General features: G+C 42.8%; 1 protein-coding gene across 6 annotated transcripts in view; it reads right to left on the reverse strand.

Annotated features, from left to right (window-relative positions):
• The window catches only part of LOC115176865 (MAP7 domain-containing protein 1), a 63,193-nt gene extending 40,356 nt beyond the window's left edge, over positions 1–22,837 (reverse strand). For 3 of the 6 annotated variants that reach the window (XM_029737249.1, XM_029737223.1, XM_029737215.1), the window contains exon 1: positions 22,455–22,837. In XM_029737249.1, coding sequence (XP_029593109.1) covers positions 22,455–22,521 — 67 coding nt within the window. In that variant the 5' untranslated portion in view covers positions 22,522–22,837. The remainder of the gene's footprint in view (positions 1–22,454) is intronic. The other 3 variants (XM_029737228.1, XM_029737241.1, XM_029737234.1) reach the window with 1 other exon arrangement.
• Between the last annotated feature and the right edge of the window lie 1,553 nt (positions 22,838–24,390).

Raw genomic sequence — 24,390 nt, forward strand, 5'->3', positions numbered from 1 at the left:
GATTCATCCAGGGCTAAAAACAATGACGGTGGAGCAGGTATGTCACAAAGGACCATCGACAGGAGATTTACTCTCTTCTGTGCAACACAGTGGCAAGTATGATAATGCCACACAGTGCAGCAATGCTGGAAGACGCAAATAGTGTATGACTTTGGAAAGTCAATATGATGTACTTAGTATCTAATCTAGCCGCATGTAGCCTATACAGTATAGCTATATTGTTTTGAATAGTACTCTGATACTGAACAGTAGGTGTGTGTATAGAAATTGAATGACTAAAACGGACACGGCCATCTAGTCATTCTATTTCTATGGGACAGGTCTCCTCCGTATTGACATTGTCGTTCTCAGTCACCTGCCATCTGTTGTACAGTCTACCTGGCACAGAGAGACACACACATCTAACCAGACCTCCTCCATCACATACACTATGCATTTTTGTGGGAAGCTGGCAAGCACCTGGCAGAGCGAAACCTGTGTGAATTATACATGTTATGGTCTGCTTGAGGTAGTGATGGAAATAAGACCGGCATTCAGGCAACCTGCTGCTTACCTCCGCAAATAAGAGAGAGTGGGTGGGCATGGGTGGCCAACCAAGTCAACAGGGAGTACCAATGCATTATTACCACAAAAAAGAAGGACCCACTCCATGAAGCATATTGTATATCAATATCAACACCATTTTACATTTAAACGTTGAATTTGAATTGATTCACATCATCCGAGAGTGCTACATGTACTTGTGTTACGTTAAGCTAAAACGCACTGAGGTTTTACAAGAAGCATTCTAGTCCCTCCTAGCTACTCCTCTAGTCGTAACTGACTGAGCTCTCCTGCATCCCTCTGTTGACATAGACATCAGACCTCATGGAAAAGACAAGCCAGAGCTCAGCTCATAGAAAAGCTCATATTATCAGTTCTGGAATGAGAGCATTTACTCTGATGACTCTTAGTTGGACATCGGCGCCATGGGCTTCCTTGAGAGGTGAGACTGGAGTGTGAGAGAGACAGCGACAGAGACATCGATGGAAAGAGAGAGAGAGAGTGCTGGCGTGCGAGATGAGCTGAGACGAGTCTACGAGGGGGCTCAGCTGAGACGAGACAGATACACAGCGGTCCCCTTCTCAAAGCCTGCCACTGTTAAATAAGTACTGGGCAAGCGAGGTGGATGAGCTCAGTGATGCACTCAGAGAGAGAGGAGCCATTGTTGGCGTCTCTGTATGGCAATGGGCCTGCTGCCAAACACACTGCAATGACAGGGAGAAGTGTCAGAGGGGAAGATATATAGAGAGGGGGAAACAGGAAGAGGGCAGAGAGTGAGAGAGAGAGAGAGCGAGAGGACAGAGACAGGGGGGAGAGAGAGAGAGAGAGAGAGAGAGAGAGAGAGAGAGAGGGAGGAGATATAAAAAGGGGAATATATGGAGAAAGGGAGAGAGAAACAGAAAGAGGGAGAGAGAGAGTGTGCAGAGGATGGCAACTAGAATCTATGACTAGGATGGCTGGATGGCAGGAAGCTTGATCTCGGTGATGGTACTGGGCCTTACGCACCAACCTCTGTAGTGCCTTGCAGTCGGAAGCCGAGCAGTTGCTATACCAGGCAGTGAGGCAACCGTGAGGATGCTCTCGATGGTGAAGCTGTAACACCTTTTGAAGATCTGAGGACCATGCCAAATCTTTTCAGTCTCCAGAGGGTGAAAAGGTTTTGTTGTGCCCTCTTCACGACTGTCTTGGTGTGCTTGGATCATGTTAGTTTGTTGGTGATGTGGACGCCAAGGAACTTGAAGCTCTCGTCCTGCTCCACTACAGCCCCGTCGATGACAATGGGTGTGTGCTCCGTCCTCCTTTTCCTGTAGTCCACAATCATCTCCTTTGTCTTGGTCACGTTGAGGGAGAGGTTGTTGTCCTTGCACCACACGGTCAGGTCTCTGACCTCCTCCCTATAGGCTGTCTCATCGTTGTTGGTGATCAGGCCTACCACTGTTGTGTGTTGAAGTCGTGCTTGGACGTGCAGTCAAGAGTGAACAGGGAGTACAGGGGGGGACTGAGCACGCACCCCTGAGGAGCCCCGTGTTGAGGATCAGTGTGGCAGATGTGTTGTTACCACCTGGGGGCAGCCCATCAGGAAGTCCAGGATCCAGTTGCAGAGGGAGGTGTTTAGTCCCAGTGTGGTGCAAGGATGAGCTTTGAGGGCACTATGGTGCTGTAGTCTGAGGGAGCATATCATAGCCTACTCATTAACACCTGAGGACTATGGTCATAAAGAACACAATGGGTAGCAGTGCTGAGTGCGACCGCTCTGATAATCTGCATGATATATACAGTGTTGTGTCTATGATTTAAATTTGCAAGAAAGCCCAGTCTGGAGGCACATTGTGTATGCTGAATACAAATGAAACCTTATACTACCAAGCGTAAGAGTTGGAGGAAATGAGAAGAGGTGTTGTTTTGTGTTGTGCTGCAGGCTAGGGGAGGTTTGGCTGATTAATATTCCATGGTATTTTGGTGCAGTGGAGAGAAACGAGGGTCATTATGGATGTGATATTGTGGCTGCCTGCAGCCCTGCACTTTCGGACAACAGAGAAGGGATTGCTGATACAAAGACCAAGAGAATAGACACTATATTTGTCTCACGGAATAATATTCTATGGGTTATTGACATTTAGTCATCTGTGCCCGAACTCTCAGAGTAGGAGGAGTGATGATCTAGGACCAGTTTGGACTTTAATATGATAATGAATAAGATGACATGGACAAACAGGACCTGATCCTAGATCAGCACTCCTACTCTGAGATGCTTTATGAATACGGGCACTGAGCAACAAGCCTGGTAACCCCATGCCAGTTACCCTGACAGGCTTGGGGCACAGCACAGCAACAAAATGTTAACACGCTAGCTGCAATTTAACACACTGTGGTTTTCAAAATGCAAATCTGATATTTGCACAGATGTACTCAATGAATTCCAACATAACCATTACTCGACTTACTGCCGAATAGCCATTCAAATACTGCCTTCTGGCGTCAAACAGTGACCCAAGTCATCTGAGTGTAAAAACGTCTAAAAACAACTTAATTCAAAAAGTGAATGCAATAGGCATGTTATGAGGTAGACACTGCTGTCCAGCTGTGTGTATATTCAAGTGCAAATTGTCTTAAAAATAACTGTTTCACAATCATTCAGTCACATTATTACTCAGAATAAACTGGAACTCTGTTGAGTGAGCAGTAGGCACGTTCTTTGTTTGGTCTCTCTACATTTTGAAGAGACCAAATACAGTGCGCATATACACATGCAAGCACACACACCGACTTAATGTGTTCTTATGCTTCTTGGAGTGTTCCTACCACTCTAAATGCCGCCTTGCACAGACCTCGAGAAGTGCCACTAGAATAAATCTAAATAATGAACACTATGACACTGCAGATTCCATGTTCAAGGGTCGCTACTTTCTATCAAACCTGGGTTAACATACTATTTGACATTTTTTCAAATACTTTGAGAATTTACTTCAACCTGCCTGGAGTGCAAGATGGGCAGCGTTTGCACTGTTGTGACTATTCTAATGGTCCTAATGGTCCTAATGGTCCCACAGACAAGCTCAGTAAAACACGGATAAAGTATTTGAAATGCATAGTATTTGAGCCCAGGTCTGCTGTGGGTATATAGAGACAAACAGTGAAAAGCAGAGGGTTGAACAGGCCAGGCCGGGGCCCAGAAAGTGGGACAGACAAGCTTTAGGAATCTGAGGCATGTTGGTCCTGTACACTGTCCAGTTCAGTTATTTTATTGTTGCTCTTTAATTATTTGTAATTTTTATAGCAATTTTTTTTATGTATATATTTGTTATTATTTTTTTACTTAAGTTTATTTAGTAAATACTTTCTTAACACTTATTTTTTCTTAAAACTGCATTGTTGGTTAAGGGCTTGTAAGTAAGCATTTCACTGTAAAGTCTACACCTGTTATATTCGGCGCATGTGACAAATAGCATTTGATTTGATTTGTATTACACAAACAACCTCACAGTAGCCCCGAGACTGCTGCCCGGGGACTGCCGTGCAGAGGAAATATCAGCCCACAGAGGGAAGCCCGAGATTGAACTTCACTCAACTTTCTAGAGCAGTGGTCACCAACTGGTCGATCGCGATCTCCAAAGAATTCCTAGTCGGTTGCCAAATATTTCTGTAAAAAACCCAATGATAAGGCCTAGAGCTAGATGACAAAAAGTCGTATCCAGAGATGAGACATATATTTCAACGGATGGTAGTGAGATCTCGATAAAGTTTTCTGTTACCAAAACTAGAATCCGTTATTTACAGAGTGGACAAAGATTTGTGGACTTTACACTTTGCCAAAGTTTTTTTAAAATTGTGTTGTTTAGAAGGAGTGCGAAGGCGAATTGAGTTATTGCACACGGGCACTTCATAGAGTAGGTGTTCCCTAACGGAAATATGCACATGCACGCTAGAACATGCCAATAGGATCGCACTAGATCTTGCTTGACTCTGCCCACCTTATTGCTTGTTCTGCCCACCATGATTCACTTGTTCCCATTGGAAACGACATGCTGTGGTCTATCTTTGGTTAGTTATAAAAATCTTAGTCGTATCTTTCCCATTATGGCGTCTGTGAGAGCATGGGCAGAGCCACTGAGGCTATCTCCATTTTGAAGTAATCCATTTTCTTCTAATACTTCTGAGTTGGTAAACAAACTGAAAGGGAGCATACTGCCACCTTGAGTGAATTGTTTAAACAGTTATAAGGTTGGCGATTTACTGTCACCTGCAGTTACGTTTGCTCATGACACGAGTATAATTAATTGGCTAATCCCTCCTGATGACCTGGATAGAAGTATGTGATCCTTCCTTAACTCATAGGAAATCCCACCAAGTTAACTATTTAGAAATGGTGAAACTCCTCAATAGCACTGCCCATGCTAAGAGAGGATGGATTTTAGTAAGGTAGGATTTCTTTCGTTTATTGCTATGGTCATTAATTGTACTGCACAAATAGAACAGGAATCTCAGAAAGATTGATTTGGTGGTAGCAGCAGCAGAGAAGGTTTTGGGTGTCAGAGATTTTAGTGCAGAACTACAGGGGGTTTTGAGAGAAGGGGTTCCATCCTCCCAGGCCGACGGCCAGGTGTTGGATCTGTTAGGGCCAAAGTAGTGGGAAGGGGTGATGGGTTTGTTGGGGATAGTGGCAGGGTTGCCATGTCTGAGATTTTCTCTGAAAATTGGGCTACTTTGAAAACGATCGCTGGTGAAAACGTTTTGACGTGGAATGCAGGTTTTTGGACTACACTCATTTGCACCACGGCCGCCATCAGGCCGTGAGGCAACCTGTTGCTGTGCTACTTTGAACTGGACTGTGTTTACAGCATGAGCGGTCGTGAGTAGATGAGCTTGTTTTGTGATCAAAGCGAAAGCTGCATTTAGCCACGTGTGCACATTGTGTTCATATCCTTGGCTAGTTAGTGAGTTATTAGCCCAGATATAGATCATTTGCAGTCAAAAATAGGGGAGTGATTGCTTTCTACAAGAGCCCAAAACGTGTACATTTCTAGACATCTTTGAAAAGTGAGTCAGGTAAAGAGCTTTTTTTGTCTTAAAGGGGCAGTGTAGTATTTTAAGACAGGCTTGAATAAGCTAAGTAGCCATTAGGCAGAGGGTAGCATCATTTGTCTGATTCTCTGTAATAATGGTATGGGAATAATAATGCATTTTATTTTGTAAACATTTTTTGGCATCAAACAACAAATCTGAAGGACAAGTGGATAAACAGGTTAATGTCAAGCCCTGAACGTTTTTTTTTAAGTCTTAAGGAATGTAGGCCAATATTGAACACTACACATTGGCTGCTGCTAAAAGGCTGAATGATAGAATGTTATGGGATGTTAAAATGTAAAAATGTTATGGGAGGTATTTTCTCCATTCTTTTTGATGGTAGGCCACTTTGGTAGCCCTACATTATGATCGAATAGCCACAGTAGTCTACATGCCCACTGTTAAAACTTTAACTTATACAGCCTCAGTGTTGGAACTCTGTTCACAGTAAACGTGTGCTGGAAGTTGCACAGAATTTTCACAACGTTCAAGTTTTTGCGCTCAGCAGACCTGAAATTTGCTTAGTGCCTAAATTGTTTTGAGGGAACATTGCTCTGTAGCACCTTGCAGTCAGATGCCAACCAGTTGCCATACCAAGCGGTGATGCAGACAGTCAAGATACTCTCAATGGTGCAGCTGTAGAACCTTTTGAGGATCTGGCCCATGCCAAATCTTTTCAGCCTCCTGAGGGGGAAGTGGCGTTATCATTCCTTCACGACTGTGTAGGTGTGTGTGGACCATGATAAGTCCTTAGTGATGTGGACACCGAGGAACTAGAATCTCTCGACCCGCTCCACTACAGCCCCGTCGATGTGAATGGGGGTGTGCTCAACCCTCCGTTTCCTGTAGTCCACGATCAGCTCCTTTGTCTTGCTGACATTGAGGGAGAGGTTGTTGTCTTGGTACCACATTGCCAGGTCACTGACCTCCGCCCTATAGGCTGTCTCATCATCGTCAGTGATCAGGCCAACCACCTGTCATCAGCAAACTTAATGATGGTGTTGGAGTTGTGCGGAGGGAGGTGGTCAGACTCAGGGTCTTTAGCTTAGTGATGAGCTTGGAGGGCACATTGGTGTTGAACTCTGAGCTATATTCAAAGAATAGCATTCTTATATAGGTGTCCCTTTTGTCCAGGTGGGAGAGGGCAGTATGGAGTGCAATAGAGATTCCGTCATCTGTGGATCTGTTGCGGCGACATGCAAATTGGAGTGGGTCCATGGTGTCTGGTATGATGGTGTTGATGTGAGCCATGACCAGCCTTTCAAAGCATTTCATGGCTACAGATGTGAGTGCTGTGGGGCAATAGTCATTTAGACAGGTTACCATGGTGTTCTTGGAAACAGAGACTATTGTGGTCGGCTTGAAACATGTAGGTTTTACAGACTGGGTCAGGGCGAGGTTGAAAAAGTCAGTGAAAACAATTGCCAGCTGGTCAGCGCATGCCCTAAGTACCCGTCCTGGTAATCGGAGGTCGGATTTCTTATAAGAGCTCGGAATAGCGTCCCGCTCCTTGAAAGCAGCAGCTGTAGCTCTTAGCTCAGTGCTGATGTTACCTGTAATACATGGCTTCTGATTGGGATATGTACGTACGATCACTGATAGAGTTATGATCAGATTTGCCAAATGGAGGGCGAGGGAGAGGTTTGTATGTGTTTCTATGTGTGGCATAGAGGTGATCTACAGTTTTTTCATCTCTAGTTGCACAGGTGACATGCTGGTAAAAATTAGGTAAGACGGATTTCAGTTTACCTGAATTAAAATCACTGGCCACTAGGAGCGCTGCCTCTGGTATCAGAATACAGAGTTATTGTCTGTTTAAAGAGGCTGAGGACGTCAGGGCATTGCTGCACTGCATCTTTTTCAGGTCCAGAGGTAAACTGTAATTTCACTGCTCTAGCTCTTCTAAGTGGCTTTCCATATCATGGTCTGAATGGAAATACGGCTGCATATAGTAGGTGATGAGGCCACTGAGATAAGTGCAAATGGCAACATTGCAACTGAAAATGTCAGTAATTCATCATTAGTGTTGTATTTCTCAGAGGAGAAACCACTGCTTTTTTTGTAATCAATGTGCTGCTCCCAACTTGCTTCCTGGGGTCTGGTGAGTCATACCAAATAAATGTCTCAAATCAAAGCACTTTACATAAAAATGACCGATGTGATATCTTCGATTAAAAATTAGACAAAAAGCCCCAAGGCCTGACAAAAATGAAAATATATTTGTATTATCAACATTTTTTGGCAGCCTGAAAATCAAAAAATACAAAAAACATTTATGCATACATGCTTCTATTTTCAAAGCCCAAAATACATATGAAAGCTGTAAATGCCATCAAACCGAGAAAAAAAAACATGTTATCATTGTGTCCTTGATAAGTTGATCCCATTAGAATGTAAGGTATTTCATATCTCAACACTGTTCACTCAGGCCTTAAGTAACTGCCTAAATGTGCTGTGCCAGTCTGGTTGCCTGATACCCTGGCAGTCGTAAAAAGTGGGGAATTCGGACTGTGTGTGTTTGTGTGTGTGTGTACCACACCCCTTTCTACAGGCTACCTGTTCTTCAAACTCCGACTCATGTGATTGTGATTGTGAGGCGGTGCCATCATACAGGCATTGAGGAACAAAGAGTGATGAGGTTGTCTCATCCACAACGCAAACATATGACTCAAACGCCAAAGTATGACTAAACATTACTCATTTACACCTGAGAAGGGATTTTGTCTTTGAAAGCAAACCATCAACTAAGGCAATGGGAATGTGAAACTAAGAAATCCCCTAGCCTGGTCCCAGATCTGTTTGTGCCGTCTTTAGTGCCTTGTCAACTCATATGGTCATTGTCACGCCAAACAATGACCATAGGATTTAGCAAGAAAACAGATATCGGACCAGGCTTGGATTCCCACTATCCACAGAAAAGCACATGGGTAAAACCCATGTAGATCCTGGTCCCAGGACATCAACCAATTAGATCAGATACAAACACAGTGAGTCACTCAAATGCACCCAAACATAAAATCCTGGGTATTATCATTGGCACTGGCATGGCCCAGGACATGATGGAAATATAGGACAGGGAGGGAATGAAATATTCATAGATCCAAGTATTGCTCTCTCAAGCACATCTCTCTTCCCGTCTCCTGCCAAACCAGGCAAAAAAGGACCGAGCACAGCAAGACAACCACTGGTAATAGGGGCTAGTGATATGTGGACTTGGAAGCCCAAGCATAAAAATAGACTTCAAACTGAACTTGCCAGACAAAGAGCACTGAGTAAACAGGGTGGGAACTCTCTCTTGGTTCTCTTGCAAAATGGAAATGAAGCAAACAACAGGCTAGGAAATAGCATCGGGTCCCGAGCTGTGAAATCAGAGTGGAAAAGGGAAAAGGGCTGCTCCGAAAAAGAGTAAAGAGGAACTCGAGAGGCCAAAAGAGAATAGGTCTGCATCTCATTTGAGCGGGACAGGGAACTAATGAATTACCTCACCGTCACCCGCCTCACTCCTCTCTCGGCCCTCACACTCTCACCCCGGTTGGGGTGATGTAAGGGGCTATGGTGGGGACCCAGACACACTGGAAGCGCAGTGTAAACAACCACCAATTCTGCGCCAAAAGGCTCTCACTGTGTGTATTTGTGTGTGTGCGTGTGCGTACTCATGCCGGGGTTTAAAAGTTCCAACTATCGGGCTTGCCAGCCTGCGAAATGAGTGTATTTGTACTTTGTTTTCAAGTTCCTAGAGTTCAAGCGACAACGGATGTGAGAAATAGATAAATCACTAATTCAAGTGTACAGTTTCACGCCGCATTAGCACAATCAACACAACATTGCAGGTTACTTTTTAACCCCACAAAATATAATTGCTTGCTTGTGAGCATTATTATACATACAACAAATGAGAGAAGAGATGTGTGCAGGGTTTACAATGTAACTAAACTGAGGTTGAAACATTATTGGGCATCCAACATCTAGAAATGGCAATTTATGGCCTAGTTAAGCAACATAATTCTGATTTGGAGCCGAAAACAACTTTTAAAGGTGGTGTCACGTGTGCTCCCTCTCCGGCCTCTAGGTCACTAGTCTGCTCGTTATGGCGCACACCTGTCACCATGGTTATGCGCATCTGCGCGTCATTAGACTCACCTGGACTCCATCACTTCCCTGATTATCTGCCCTATATGTCACTCCCTTTGGTTCCTTCCTCGGGAGTCATTGTTTCTGTGTCGTGTGTGCGTTGTTCCTGTTTTGTATTATGTTACGTTTATTTATTAAAACACTCACTCCCTGAACTTGCTTCCCGACTATTAGCGCACATCTTTACAGGCGGTCTCTCATAGCCTATACATTTGCCTGTTAATTGTCATGTCTCTGTTAGGGTCTCTGCCACGGCTTTTCTACTGTCACCTGGCCGCTTTCCTCCCACGCGCTGTCATCCTTTTCAAAGCCATCGTGGTGATGAAATTCCCAGCAGACGCACACGCACACACAAACAAACACACACCAGTATTTGATTGGTTGAGACACCCAGCAGTAATAGGGAGTGATAGGACCTTCACACACAAGCCACCCTCAACTGGATATCTGGGCCATGCAGCTTGGCTGCCATCCATTCATAACTGAGCACTCTATCCAGCATAACGACCAGTCAGCCGTGGCAACCTGCTCCACCTCCCCTTGGGGGTTGGGAGCAGCAGCCCAGTCTAATCCTCCACTGGTCTATGCGAGGTGGCCTCATGGCACTAAATACACCCGTCACAACGTGTTTACACGGCGGCAAAACGGGGCATTAGCTAGGAGGAGTAACTGTTTAGTAGCTGTAAATGGTGTGGATTTAAGTTTCGATGTGTACAAAACCTCTACAAATAAACTCAACTGATTGTGCCAAAGTCCCCTTAATTGAACAATCAATATTTAATGGAGCATTTGTAAAACAGTCCTCAAGATGTATCTGACTAGCAGGGATTTTACTGACAACTTCACTGTTCTAGGAAGTGAGTAGTGACTGGCTGGGTAATGGACATATCAAAAACAATACGAAAAATAAAGGAAAATGGAAAGAAAAGGGAAAAAAGTAACAAAGTGCAATGAAATTACCGTAACATCACATGACCAACACAGCCCTAGAAGAGACTTAACTGGTAGATAGAGGGGGTTTACATCTGATAATCAGATACAGTTTAAACAGTCATGCTTACAATAGAGAGACTTCAATCGCATGACCTTGTTGTTGGCCAGATGCCCATTACAAAACACAGCTGTGCCTGGATGGCTGGTTAGTCATGACAAAACCGCATTGAACATCTCTGCTATCTGCTATTCCTCTTCCCTCTGTACATCCCCAACGAGTGACACAGCCAAAATTCCTATACTCTCCCAGAGGGTTAGGTTTCTAACTCAGCAGTGATTTGGAGCCAGCAGACAAAGAGATGAAAAAAAGAGCTGGTTCAAACTGTTTCTCTGTGGAAAACCGAACTACAATGCCAAATTCCACAAGTTCACATATACTGTAGCTAGATCATGCATTGATGAAAACCAGGCACCACTATTGGTGTCATTATGACTTTGTTGACAGTTTCTGGAGATAGGGATGTCTGGGACTGCGTGTGTTCCTGCGTGAGATACTGTAGGTGGCAGGATGACGGAGGTTGTTTTGTCAAACATAGTCATTTTCAGGGCCATTACTTCAGGCAAACAACATCAGGTTCCAGCAGTATTCATGCGAACAGTCTCAACACCAAACATACATTTAAGGACAGTCCCAAAGTCCTTGTTTGTTACTGTATAGTGTTTGGGTTTTTAAGGTCCCACCCAACCGTTCAGAGATTCTCTGCATAATGACAAGAGCTCTAATTATAGCTTCTACAAGAACACAACAGACCATAAGAGTAATGTGTAATCTCTCAAGGCCTAGACTCTTAGAAAAAAAAGGGTTCCAAAAGGGTTATTTAGCTATCCCAATAGAACCCTTTTTGGTTCCAGGTAAAAACCATTTTATGTTCTATTAAGAACCCTCTGTGGAAAGGGTTTTACATGGAACTCAAAAGGGTTCTAACTGGAGCCAAAAGGGTTCTACTTGGAACCAAAAAGGTTTCTTCAAAATGTCCTGCAAAAAATGTGAGGTTTAGTGCCAAAAGGCGTAGGGATGCACGATATATCGGTGAACATATCAGAATATGGCCTACCTGGTTAAATAAATGTGAAATAAAAAAAAATGTAAAATGGGGCGATAATAGCTAAAAATGCCAACATCGGTATCGCCGATGTCTATTTTAACGCCCGATGTGCAAAACCGAAGTCAAAGCTGACGTGCATACCTATATATCGAAGGTACATGACATAATGACTCCACGTTGCGATATACGTGCAACACAGCATTCCTAAACTAGCCCACAATATCTGCTGTGTGGATCGAGCAGTCAACAAATCAAGCAGTCATTTGAAAGAGTAACAACATTTCAGCGAGACAACTCAAGGTGGAAATCCATTAAAGCCAAGATAATGGAATTCATTGCCCTTGACAATCAACTGTTCTCTGTTGTGGGTGATGTTGGCTTTCGCCGATTGGTCGAGCACCGGTTAACATTACCAAGTGCGCTATTTTTCCCAATGTGTCCCTTCCGGAGTTACACAGTAATAGCTTCACTGCTATTAGCTTCACGACATACATACTATGGAACGCTGTTTGGGTCTTTGCGTGTCAAACAAGATACAGTAGCACTGTCAAAGTTGTACAAAAAAAGTCAGCAAACACCGGCCACGAACGATGTGTTTACAATACCGCGTCGGTAATAAAGCATAATTTGTTCGACCACAACTTCTGGGGTAGCTAGCTTTAGCTTGGTACCTAGCTAGCACCAATACAACCAGCCTGAAAACAATGACCAGTAAAAACTGCAGTCATTTTCATTATTCTTAGCAATGATTTAGGAATCCTTGGGAGTAAGTATTAGCTAGGATGCCACTTGATGTTCGCCTATTGAAATTGAACTTCAGTTCATGAAAATAAATAGCTAGCCAGCTACTTAACCCTGTTGCCCAAAGCTAACATTATAGGCAGCCAGATAGCTTCATCTGGCTAGTGAGGCTCGACCGGACCGGGTTATGTGTTGTGAAGCTAGCCGCAATAAGGATTAGGCACAAAAGTGGAATTTGTGGTTTGCCTTCAAAATAAAAGCATGTCATTGACATTGATGCAAATGAATACAAATAGTAGAATTATGCCATACTTTTAATTTGAAGGCTAACCGCAAAGTCCACTATTGTGGCTGGCTTCACATAGCTGGTTCATCACAACAGATGAGATCATTACATTGCCTGATACACCAGAGCGTTCTTTGCGCTTAACTCAACGGTGAGTTTAAAAAAAACCACCATGGACTCAATTATGGCTATCATAAACTTTATGCAATCAACATCTAGCTTGCAACATTTATTGTTGCTTAGTCTGCTGAGCATCATGATCTACTTTTACGCAATGATGCTCGGTGGCTAAGCAAGGGTAACAATGGTGTCAAGAGAGCAGCCCATGTGAAGTTAAGGAGGAGATAAGTTTATTTTCACCGTGATTGCTGCCACAAGAACGCCAACACATATCTAACGAAAATACTTGATGAGGAGTTCGAATCAGATGGGGTTTTTTTTGTGACATCTTCAAATCAATTGAATGCACTTCATTTGAGACTACAGGAGAGGGATAAAACAGTCATTGACATGATTGACTTGCATTTTTGTATTTTCTCCTTTGATTTGAGCCCCCCCCCAAAAAATGCTCAATTTTTCCACACTGCACAACTACATTCAGTCATCATCAGTACAGATCACTCCTGTGATGTCTGAGTTTTTAGATAAACTGAAAGATAACTTTGCAACGAAATTTGAAGAGTTTAAGTCCCCACAGAGGTTGTACTGTTTGTTATAGAGACCCGTTCTCTACTGATGCGGAGGTAGAGAGACTTCTCCGCAAAAGCTAGTCAACTGAGATATGCCATGCATAAAAGGTTTCTATATGTAAAAAAAAACAAAACATCTAGACAAAGAAAAGAACGAAATGATAAAGAAATAGAAAATAGAACAGAACATGATGCTGGTCAATTGAGATATGCCATTCATAAAATGTTTCCTATGTGTAAACAAAAACAAAAGATGAAGCTATGTATGTAAAACGGACAGGAAAGTAGAAATTATTTAATGTGATGCAGGTCAACTGTGTTATAAGTACAAATGTGTTCCATTATTTAAACAATTTGATGCACTGAATAAGGCTAATCTTAAAGCACTTAAAATTAACTTTTAGCATCATTTAATTTGAATAAAAGTGCTTTATAAGATTATAATTGTGTTAGTGCATAGTTTATACCGGTTCTAGGAAGAGTAATCTCATGTAGAAAATATCTGTCCCCCTTGTAAAAAAAAACCGGCTTCAAATCTGGCCCCTGTAAGAATATGGTTGAATAGCCCTGGTGTACAGCCTCCATCATCCACAACATGGGAGGCTAGTGAAACTCGTGACTATTTTAGGACAGTTTACTGCAATGACAAGCTTGGCAACTATCTTCCATGGAGCCAAGGTTCAGGACTATGAACCTGTGGATCAATAATACAACTGGACACTTGGTGGACAGTCAGAGGTTGAGTTCAAAGTGCTTTATTAACCAATAAATGACTACCACAACATTTGGTTCAAGATATTTCTGACAAGATGGCCACCACCATCAAGCGATCTTTCTGATCGGTGCAGAGGGGAGAACACATTGAGGTGGCCTATAAAAACAGTACCAATTCCTTTAGCTGAACAGGGCCTGGCTCTAATGTTAGCTGATGGGTCTGGTGACTGGGACTTTAAGAAGACCAAGAGAGCATAGCCTGTCTGGGCTATTTTGAGAGGAGTGGAAATGGCAGGATAGGAAGCAGCTATGGAGTTCAGAGCTAGTTTCCTACCATAGCCCTTCACATTCAGCAACGACCTAGTCAGGGAAGTGGGGTACAGCTGTTTGGTGATATAATTAGGGCACGGCGCCATGCCATGGGCTCAGAGTTATTCTGAAGTTACATATGAGTGACAGAGAGAAAGAAAGATAGAGAGAATGAGGGGGTGGGAAGAGAGAATAAAAAAGAGGAAGGTTTGTAAATAGCTGATGTGTGCGTTTCAGGGCCCCTCGTGTTTTGAGAGTGAGGGGTCAGGCGGTCAGCTATTAGACAGCATGTGGCTCTGGTATTCGGTCACTTCCTCTCTGTGTCCTTTTGGTTTTAAATTCCTGTGTAGCACTCTGTCGAGACCCTACTACGGTGTTTGTCCAATGTTTTGGATGACAAATTCATGAATGGATGAGCTCTTCAGACGATCTACATTTACAAACCTGGGTGTTTACAGCAATGACCATTACTTTATAGGGAACCACTCCGCCATAAATGAACTGTTGGTATTAGATTATATGTTACATTTAACTCAGCCACTGAACTTACTTCAAAGCACTTCGTTGTCATCTGCTATTAGCCTTTAATCACAATACCTGGAGCTTTGGAGTTACAGGTCCACATGAAGGAATTATAGGTCTAGAACCATCTGAAACATCAATGGTCTCCTATTTCAGAAGGCTAATATTATGTGGGGAAGACCAAAGAGATTGAAGGGGCTACTGCAACTGCCAAGCCCTGTTGAAAGCGTGACTAATAACATATTTAATGGAGCTGTGAATGAGCATGAATATGCATACAACTTAAGTGCTTAAGAGACCAAATTAACATCATAAGCATGGGCGACAAAAACGATCACATTCATTTTAAAAGCAATGATCTTGCTCCCTAAGTAGCATAACCAATGACTGGTTATAGTTCTGGCGGCAGAATTCTGAGCATAAAAGGTTGAAAGGTAACTATTTCCCCCGTTTTCTGTCTAAACATTTATGTTTTTGTTTACCTTTGAGCGTGTCTGAGGCAGAATTCCACAAAAGTTCTTCAATAAAACCTATTATTAGCTGATAATTTAACGACAGTTAGTCATTACCTTAAGTGGGGTCAAACGTTCACAAAAATAAACCGAAACTGAGTCTGATTAATTCAGTCAAAACATGTAAATATCCACACACAGCCTGATAAAATAGTATGGAACCTAAAGAGTTTGCACACTTTGAGTGCCGGTCTCCAGTGAGGTGGGCTGAAGGGCTACCTCCACTCCCCTGTGAGAAGTCAGTGTCTGAGGTAAGTGTGAGTGGTGTGATTTACACCAGCTGGGTGCTGTAGAGGGGACCATAGCTGACATGATGCTATCTCTGTGTGGGGATTCGGAAGGTTAGCCCTGGGGGAGATATCTTTTCACTGAGCTCTCCATCTCTTTACCTCTTCTCCCCATCTCTTTGGCTCGTCTTTACCTCTTCTTCGCCCTCATTGAAACTCTTCCTCTGAGGGAGAAACACCCCGCTGAAAACATACACATAAGCACACACACATGCCCACTAGCACGCGCACACACAAACAAGGAGGCCCCTGCACCGGAATAAAGAGAGAAATGCCACCCAAACATTGTCAACATTAGCCTCTCTAGCGACACAGACTTGCCTGTTGTTTAAAGACCTGACTCCAAACACTACAAATCTGGCATGACTTCTGTCACTCTGTGGCCTCTCCCTCTCTTTTCTTCTTTCTCTCCGGTCCTCATTCAAAACCCACCTCGGCTGTGCAATATGCTGAGCATGGGCTTTTTGAACATGTGGGAGAGGAGGGCTACTTCCTAACCCTATCCTTCTAAATCATCCTCCTGCACCAACAACATACCAGCATTACTATGGCCCAGAGTTTTCCCTGGTTAGGTTGAGTGGTCTAGAAAACTCCTGTTCCTATACTACAAACTTAGAAGGGTAACTCATTCCGTCAGCATTCGATCAACGAGCCATACCTCTTAAACAGGATAGCAAAGTAAAGCCTTCTCCTTATTCTGCTGATTTTATTTCCAAATTCTATAGGGGATTTAGGATTTGCCTAATCCTTTTAACCATGCAAATGCTTTTTAATTCTTCCCAAAAAGTAAACCGGATTAATATGTTGGGAAACGGGGCATTTGATTAGCAACATAATCTTGGGTAGAAGAACCATACATATGGAATTAACTGAATTATACTGGATATAGAGCCTTCATCCTTCTGGTGGGTCTTCCTTCTGCACTGTAACCGGTAATAAATAAATTAGATTATTAAACAGAGGAGTGAAATTCTGAATTAGAACAAGACTTTCTATTTGCTCGCCATCTCTCCAGTCCTCCCTCAAATCAAGAAATTGAAAATGGGCCCCCTTTTGAAATCTCACTCTGTGAGCAAATTGAAATCTTCAGAGAGGATGAATTATTTCTGTGCTAGCTGGAAGCTCATCGACACACACAGCAGCAACAACACGTCTTTTCTAGGCCAGCTTTGATGTTGATGAAGCGAAAGAACACTGCAACCACTAGGCTATAGTAGGATGTACAGCCTACATTGTCTCATCCACTCACTGATTCATTCACAACTGTGGAGGGAAAGTGTATGGTAATGGTCCGTATGTCCAGTTGAAATAAAGTATTTTCTGAAGAAAGTTATGCAAAACAAGTTGATGCAACTATGACATTGTTAGAAGCTCAAGATGATCAGTAAGATGATCAGATCCCCACAAATATTACCCCATATATCAAATCTGACAGAAGACCAATCTTAGGATACATCTCTATACAACAGCAATGTTTACATTTGTGATCACCCTTACCAAAAAAAAATACTAAAAAATCACGTGAAAAAAAATCATGTGACGTTTCACATTTACATTTTTGTGGATTTTTTCCCCCCCCACACATTTATTTTTCACATTTTCCCTACTTTAAGCTTCATCTGGTCTCTGGTTCAGGGCTGACCAGAACCAACCCTGTTTAGCTTCAGAAGCAAACCAGTAGTGGGATGCTATGTTGCTGGAAGGAATGTTCCAAAACAGGGAAAGCAAAGGCCAGGGTAACATAACCAAAGATAAGTCAAATTGCAGGGAAGAGGGAGGCGTTTTATTTAGTTGGGCATCATTTTTCTTTTAACTGAAATTTAAAAAATTGCATCCATTTACATTTAATTTGCTCTCGCATTTAAAAAGTATTTCCTTGCTATACTAGAGTGTTTGTTTACATTTACTTTGTTTACAAACATTGGAGTTTTCTTACATGTGAAACTGCAAATTGGATTTTCACTTTCTCATGTGGAATTGCAAGTTCACGTGAAAAACAATCACGTGTAAAAATCAAACTTGCAGTTTCATATGTAAAAAACTTTCACATGAAAATATCACTTTCACATGTGGAATTGCAAGTTTGATATTTTATTTTTGTGAACATGTGGACTTTTCTTACACGTGAACCTGAAATTTGACAAATCCTACAAATCTGAGACGTCATTTGTCTCCAGTCCACGAACCTCAATTTCCGTCTTTCTCACGTTCATTCTGAAATAGCTGAGCCTGGAAAGAGTGTCAACTTTCCAATTCAGGGGGCTCCTGAGTGGCGCAGTGGTCTAAGACACTGCATCTCAGTGCAAAAGGCGTCACTGCAGTACCTGGTTCGAATCCAGGCTGCATCACATCCGGTCATGATTGGGAGTCCCATAGGGCGACACACAATTGGCCCAGCGTCGTTCGGGTTAGGCCGTCATTGTAAATAAGAATTTGTTCTTAACTGACTTGCCTAGTTAAATAAAATAAATAAATAAAAATGTGAGACTCCAAGCACTAATTCAGCTTTCTCTCCAGAAAACTGGACACTGGCTTCACAATTCACATATTCTCCTAATTATGTAAGAGCTGTGCCTGTGTAGCTAGCTGAGTGATCCTGTTCACTGCAGGGCTGACAGGGATGGTGGTGCTTGGGCTCCCTGACTGGGTTACACAATAGGAAAAAGTCCTGTCAGACGCTACAATTTGTTTCCCTGTCAAGTCTGCTAAGACTCTTTATCCTCTGGATGACGAGCTTTTTTTAAAAAAAATTATAAACTAGGGTTAGTAACAGTAGGCTACAACATGGAACTCAGTGAACAAGCTATGAAGCTTTAGGCAGAAGACACTCTCGCTCAGCTAGGCTCAAATATCTCCATAACAATGCAAGTACAGTCACAGCAATATTTGCTATTGATTAATGAGGCAACTTACATGTATAGTGCCATTTGGAATAAACGCACAACAAACAGTATTGACCTTAAAGTTCATTGATCTGTTGGTTAGATATATTGACCATTAAAGTGCATCAGCGAGTGCGTGACCCAATATTACACACGTTGTCAAGATTTAAAGTAGGCCTAAACTGTGATACTATGGCCGACCCTCAATTCGTTTAAAGGCAGTTACCATTAGCTGTGCAGTTACACACTTGACATTCACAGTAAATATCGGAACATGCCAGTACGAAACACATCAATATTCACATGATCTGCCTCCAGAGTTCACACGTCAAGATGGCTTCTCTTCACTTTGCTCCTCACAGGTACCTGACAAGTTATTCAGAAGGCCTGAATTCTATATGATATATCCTGTACTGTCTGTGACGTCTACATTAACCATTTCAGACAAGTGTTATTTTTATAGCCCTCTCTGATGGGTAGAGCATACTCTGTGTGTGTGTGTGTGCACGTGTTCGTGTGTACACGTGAGTGCGTTTGTGTGTGTGTGATGGTTAGAGTGCACTAGCAATGGTATAGCTAGCCTCGAACGAGAAAGAAAGCTCTTGATTCCAGTCAGCCTGCCTCAGATGTGCAGGTTAACAACAGAGAACAGATTAGAGAGAAAGACCAAATGGTTGCCGACTCCAAGGGCATGGAACGAGTGGCGGACTGGTGGTGCAGAGAGAAGGAGAGCTCAGAGGGGCGAGTGCCTGAATGCAAATCTAGGCTGCGTCCCAAATATTCCCTGTATAGTACCCTACTTTTGACCAGAGCCCTATAGTGCACTACATAGGAAATGGGGTGCCATTTGGGACACAACCCTAAAGAAAATAAGGATTAGAAGATGTTCTTCAAAAGTCCTGACGGAGGCAGAATTCCACAATGCCTGGGCCGGACTAAAGAGACTACTACAGCAGCCCCACTGCAAGGGCCTCTGATTCACAGTTCACACCAATGAGTGGATCCTAACAACGGTATTCTACGCTCCTTGCTTGTTGAACGTAGTAGCATTAGCAATCATAAACAATGCACTTCAGAGGCACACTGTGCTAACACGAATGGGTAACTCCCTGATTCTTCTGAAGTGATGACGCCGAAAAAACATGTCTGGCTTCGGTTAGCAACAAAGCTGGTCTGTCCTCCAAGGTGTGAATGAATGACTGCCCCAATAACCTATTCAAAATCCTTAGATATCGAAAAATTCTCCAACCAGACCAATATAAACAACGATGGCATTAAAATATTGACTAAGTGTCCTACTGAAGAAATTCCTTCTATAAATGTTCTCACATGAAAACAGAGTTCCGCTAAGGCGTGACAAATAGGTCACCCTTCATGCTTGAGGAATGCGACGATGAAGATTGACTAAGATCTTTAACAGGACCTGTCAGTCAGAGAGGGCTGCATGCATGGAGTCGTCGCTTTGGTACATTTTTAGCTCATGTAACATGTTCCACATGAATCCTCCAGACAGCTTCAGAAACAGCTTCTGATCGCTGTCAAGGAGCGGAGAGCATAGAAGAAGAATATTCTAGGCTACAGTGCACATAATGAGGATGGCGCGTTTCCTGGACACAGCCTTCAATGACATAGCCCGGTTCCAGATTGGTGTGTGCTGTAGCCAACTCCTATTGTCATTGTCATCCAATGACCATATGAGTTGGCAAGACCACACAAACAGATCTGGGACCAGGCTATCAATGACATAGCTGCTCGATAGATACAGCAGAGTCTGGTCAAGGTTCCCACAGTCAACAGGGTGGAGCTCCATTCTTATGAATCTCAGCCAAAACAAGTAACAACCCACCCATCCAGCAGCACACAAGAAGTAGGAAGGAAGCTCTTGGTTGGACATTGTTGTCCATGGTGTGTGTGTGTGTCCTACTAGCAGAGCGGGGTAATGGGTCAATGCAATGGTTCTAGCTCTTAGACAACCTCAGTTCTAACCAGTGAACACCACCTCACCTGCATTATGGCACTACCTCCTCTCATGAATTTCCTGAGAATCGGAGTAATTCCATCTTCCTTCTGGGGAGGTTTTGTTTTGAGGACCTTAGTTATCCGCCCCCAGCCGCCCCTATTCATTACTGGGAGTATTATTACTCACACAGGGGTAATTGGCCAACAGGCTATTGCACAAAATAGGCTTGTTGATTATCAGGTATGTCTGATTCCGAGAGAAAGTGCACTGTCCTCTATTTCCCAATGAACCTATCTTCATGTATTCAAATAGAGCTGCTTATCTGGCTGTGTAAAGCGCAACATTTAAATAGCCACCGACACTCTCTTAACTGGATGACATCCATGGCTGTGCTCTGGTCTTCAGTCAAAAAGTCCTTCACTCACTCATAATTATACTTCATAATAGTCCTTATGCAATATGATGACACATGAAAAGCCATCGAGGCGAGGAGGCATATCCTAAACAATGAGACAATCCATGCTACTCTGATCATCTCTCATCTGACAAATAGAGGGTTATGTTGTGTGTGTGTGTGTACGACACTTGTGCCTGAAGGGACTGCACAACTGCACTCATACTCCTGCCACATCCGTTTTGACTGGTCACTGTTAAACACCCTTATGCAAAAGCCCACTGACAGAATGACAGCATACCCCTTATGATATCCAGTGGATAACTTTGTCCTTGAACACTAACTCTCCCGGACAACACAGTCACAGATTGTAATTGCACATATAAAATCATAGCGCTTCAAGAGTAAATCAATCAATCTGGCCAGATGATGAAGTTGTCTCCTGCCTGCACTTTGGCTCTGCACTTCTGATTAAATGGCATCTGATCTCAGTAGGCTAAATCACAGTACTCATCTGTGTATCTATTTACAGATCAGGAGGCACCTGGATTAAAGATATATGATCCATGAATCCCTGCATTAGAACTAGGCTAGTCAATATCAAACGGCTCAGAACAGAAGCCGTTCATTATCCCGGTTGATGGGTGCTCGTGTGATAAGCCGGTTGATGGGGAAACGGAACGGATGCCAGACCGGTGACCGCATAATGTAAACATGTGAGGGGGAGGGGACAGAGATTACCTCATCAAGCGCCGCTGTATTAATTATTATTAATTCAGTTTTGATCGAATGGGCAGTGTTTGGGTCAGGCTGTTAGAGACAGTCGTCATACATTTGTTGAGAAACCTGTTGAGGAAAATCCAATGATTTAAACCAAGCATATTCCCATGTGTTGCTGTTGTCATACAGATAAGAGAAGAATTCGCAGTGTGGCAGTAGACTAGGCTGTACTGTGAGGCTTTTTGGACGGAAATCAATCCGGACAAGCCTATGCTATTATGAATGGTTTGTGAATGTTGTGAATGTATAACTCTGCTTCCTTCATTTTGACTAGGCTAATAATCAACATTTAGACAAATAATCGACATGTGTTATTACACATTTATAGCGTGGAAATAACCCTTATTAGACTACTCCACACATAGCCTAACAATGATACAGATAAGAAGAAATGAAGCTCGTTCGATCTCAAACAATTTCACATTCACACGCACAACAACCGTGCAAATTATCGGTATGATGATCATTCGATAAAAAGTTTGTCGGGAGATACGTGAGAAAGGCCACCAGAAACTCCTCGAATGCATTGACAGATCGAACAACAAACGTTTCAACGCGCGTGACATTTTAACGACTTTCAATAAAATAATAGGTAACTTACATGTTGCTTCAGGCAACACATTTCCCACCAAATCGGTGTCGAGGTCTTTGCTTTCCATTTTATTCATTCAATCATGCGCTTTTCGGCTCGTCCTCTCCCGACCGTATGTATACTCATTCCTCAGACAGAAGGGAACTTGGTTGAGTCACTCTAGTTGTTCACCAGCGCGCGCAGTCTACCCCTATTTCCAAAAGGAAAACGCTGGAAACGCAGCGGGTAGGTAGCGCTCTTTCAAAAATCAAAACGGCGCCACACACAGAGCAACAATGTGTTTGGTTGGAAACTATTTTGGCTGCAATACCATCAACATTCACAAATTGCTTAGGATCAGAAAGATATTGAGGGGGAGGAGAATGGGGAAATAAGTAAAACCCACACAACAGCTGACGGTATGCTCATTGTACGGACAGTCGGATGCTGGCCTCCGGGTTGGACTGTTCCATAGCCAGTAGGGGTGTGAATATGTTATGGAGCACATTTATTTTCAATCTTTATACCGCATTATCTAATTCACAACGAATAACATATATTTGTATTATTATGTTGTAATTACTTATATTTGAATATGTACATGTTTAAACGTGTTTAATCAAATACTTCACATATGATACAAATGTATACCCCTTTCATTCCAAATGGAGCCATCCGTCTATAAAATAATACAACCTCTGGTCCATTCCAGTGTAAAGTAATTTAATGCTTTTCATGTGTTGTATTCCTGACCACTGCTTCAACGATGCTATCACCCAAGCAACATTGAAAACAAATGTTTCCAAAGCCATTTTTTTGGAGTCACATATGGTAGCCTAGTTATTAGTGCATCCATCACCTGGTAGACTAGCCTACCAGGTTATGCACACTGACTAACACAAAAAAACACACAAACTATCACATGCACACACACACACACACACACACACACACACACACACTTCATACTCACACACGCACAGCTAACGCTGCTGTCCCATGTCATATAGAGAGACATTGAACCACTGGTCACTTCCCGTTTCGCACTGAGTATTTATAAACTGTATTCACGACATAGCTCATTCTAATATTTATACCACTGTACTTTGTATTCAGTTACATTGTTTATGCACATCACATATGTATTAATGTAATGGACTATTGACATAGCTCACTCTAATATAGCCTAGGAGGAGTATTTCTGTCTGTAATAAATCCATTTTAAAGGGGAAAAACTAATTCAAATTGGCTGGGTCTGGCTCCCCAGTGGCTGGGCTTGGCTCCCAAGTGGCTGGGCCCATGGCTGCGCCCCTGCCCAGTCATGCGAAATCCATAGATTAGGACCTAATGAATTTATTTCAATTGACTGATTTCCTTCTATGAACTGTAACTCAGTAAAATCTTTGCAATTGTTGCATGTTGCATTTATATTTTTGTTCAGTATATTTTGGCACACTTATTGTCCTGCTATTGACCACGAAAAAAGTATAATCTAAAGTATAATTCACTCTCCCCAAGTGTTTAAATTGTATTATCTCTCGCCAGGGGTGCAACTTTGGTTTCAGAAGTGGGGGGAGACATAATTATTATTATTTTTTATCCAGTCAGATAAACACTCCAAACAGACTACCCGACCACTCGGAGGTGTCCGCATGGGCCTAAAGCACACCATTGCCTCGTTTTGTATCATATTCCAATTAAAAAACTTGGGGGGACAAAAATGCAATTTCACAATGCCCCCCCGCCCCCCCCCCCCCCCGTTGCCAGTGAAAGTTGTGCCCTGTCTCTTGCAGAAATGAAAATGAGACTGCGGTCTAAATTCAGTTGTTACTTTATGTTGGCATGGCCAAAAGTCAGGCCAGGGTTTTACCCTATGATTAATGCCTTGGTCTTAGTCTGCACAATTTCAACACAACATCAAGACACCACAGTGACCACACTCTCTGGGACTACACGTTGGTAGAAG

The sequence above is a fragment of the Salmo trutta genome, chromosome 3, assembly GCF_901001165.1.
Source record: "Salmo trutta chromosome 3, fSalTru1.1, whole genome shotgun sequence".
Classification (NCBI taxonomy): Eukaryota; Metazoa; Chordata; class Actinopteri; order Salmoniformes; family Salmonidae; genus Salmo; species Salmo trutta.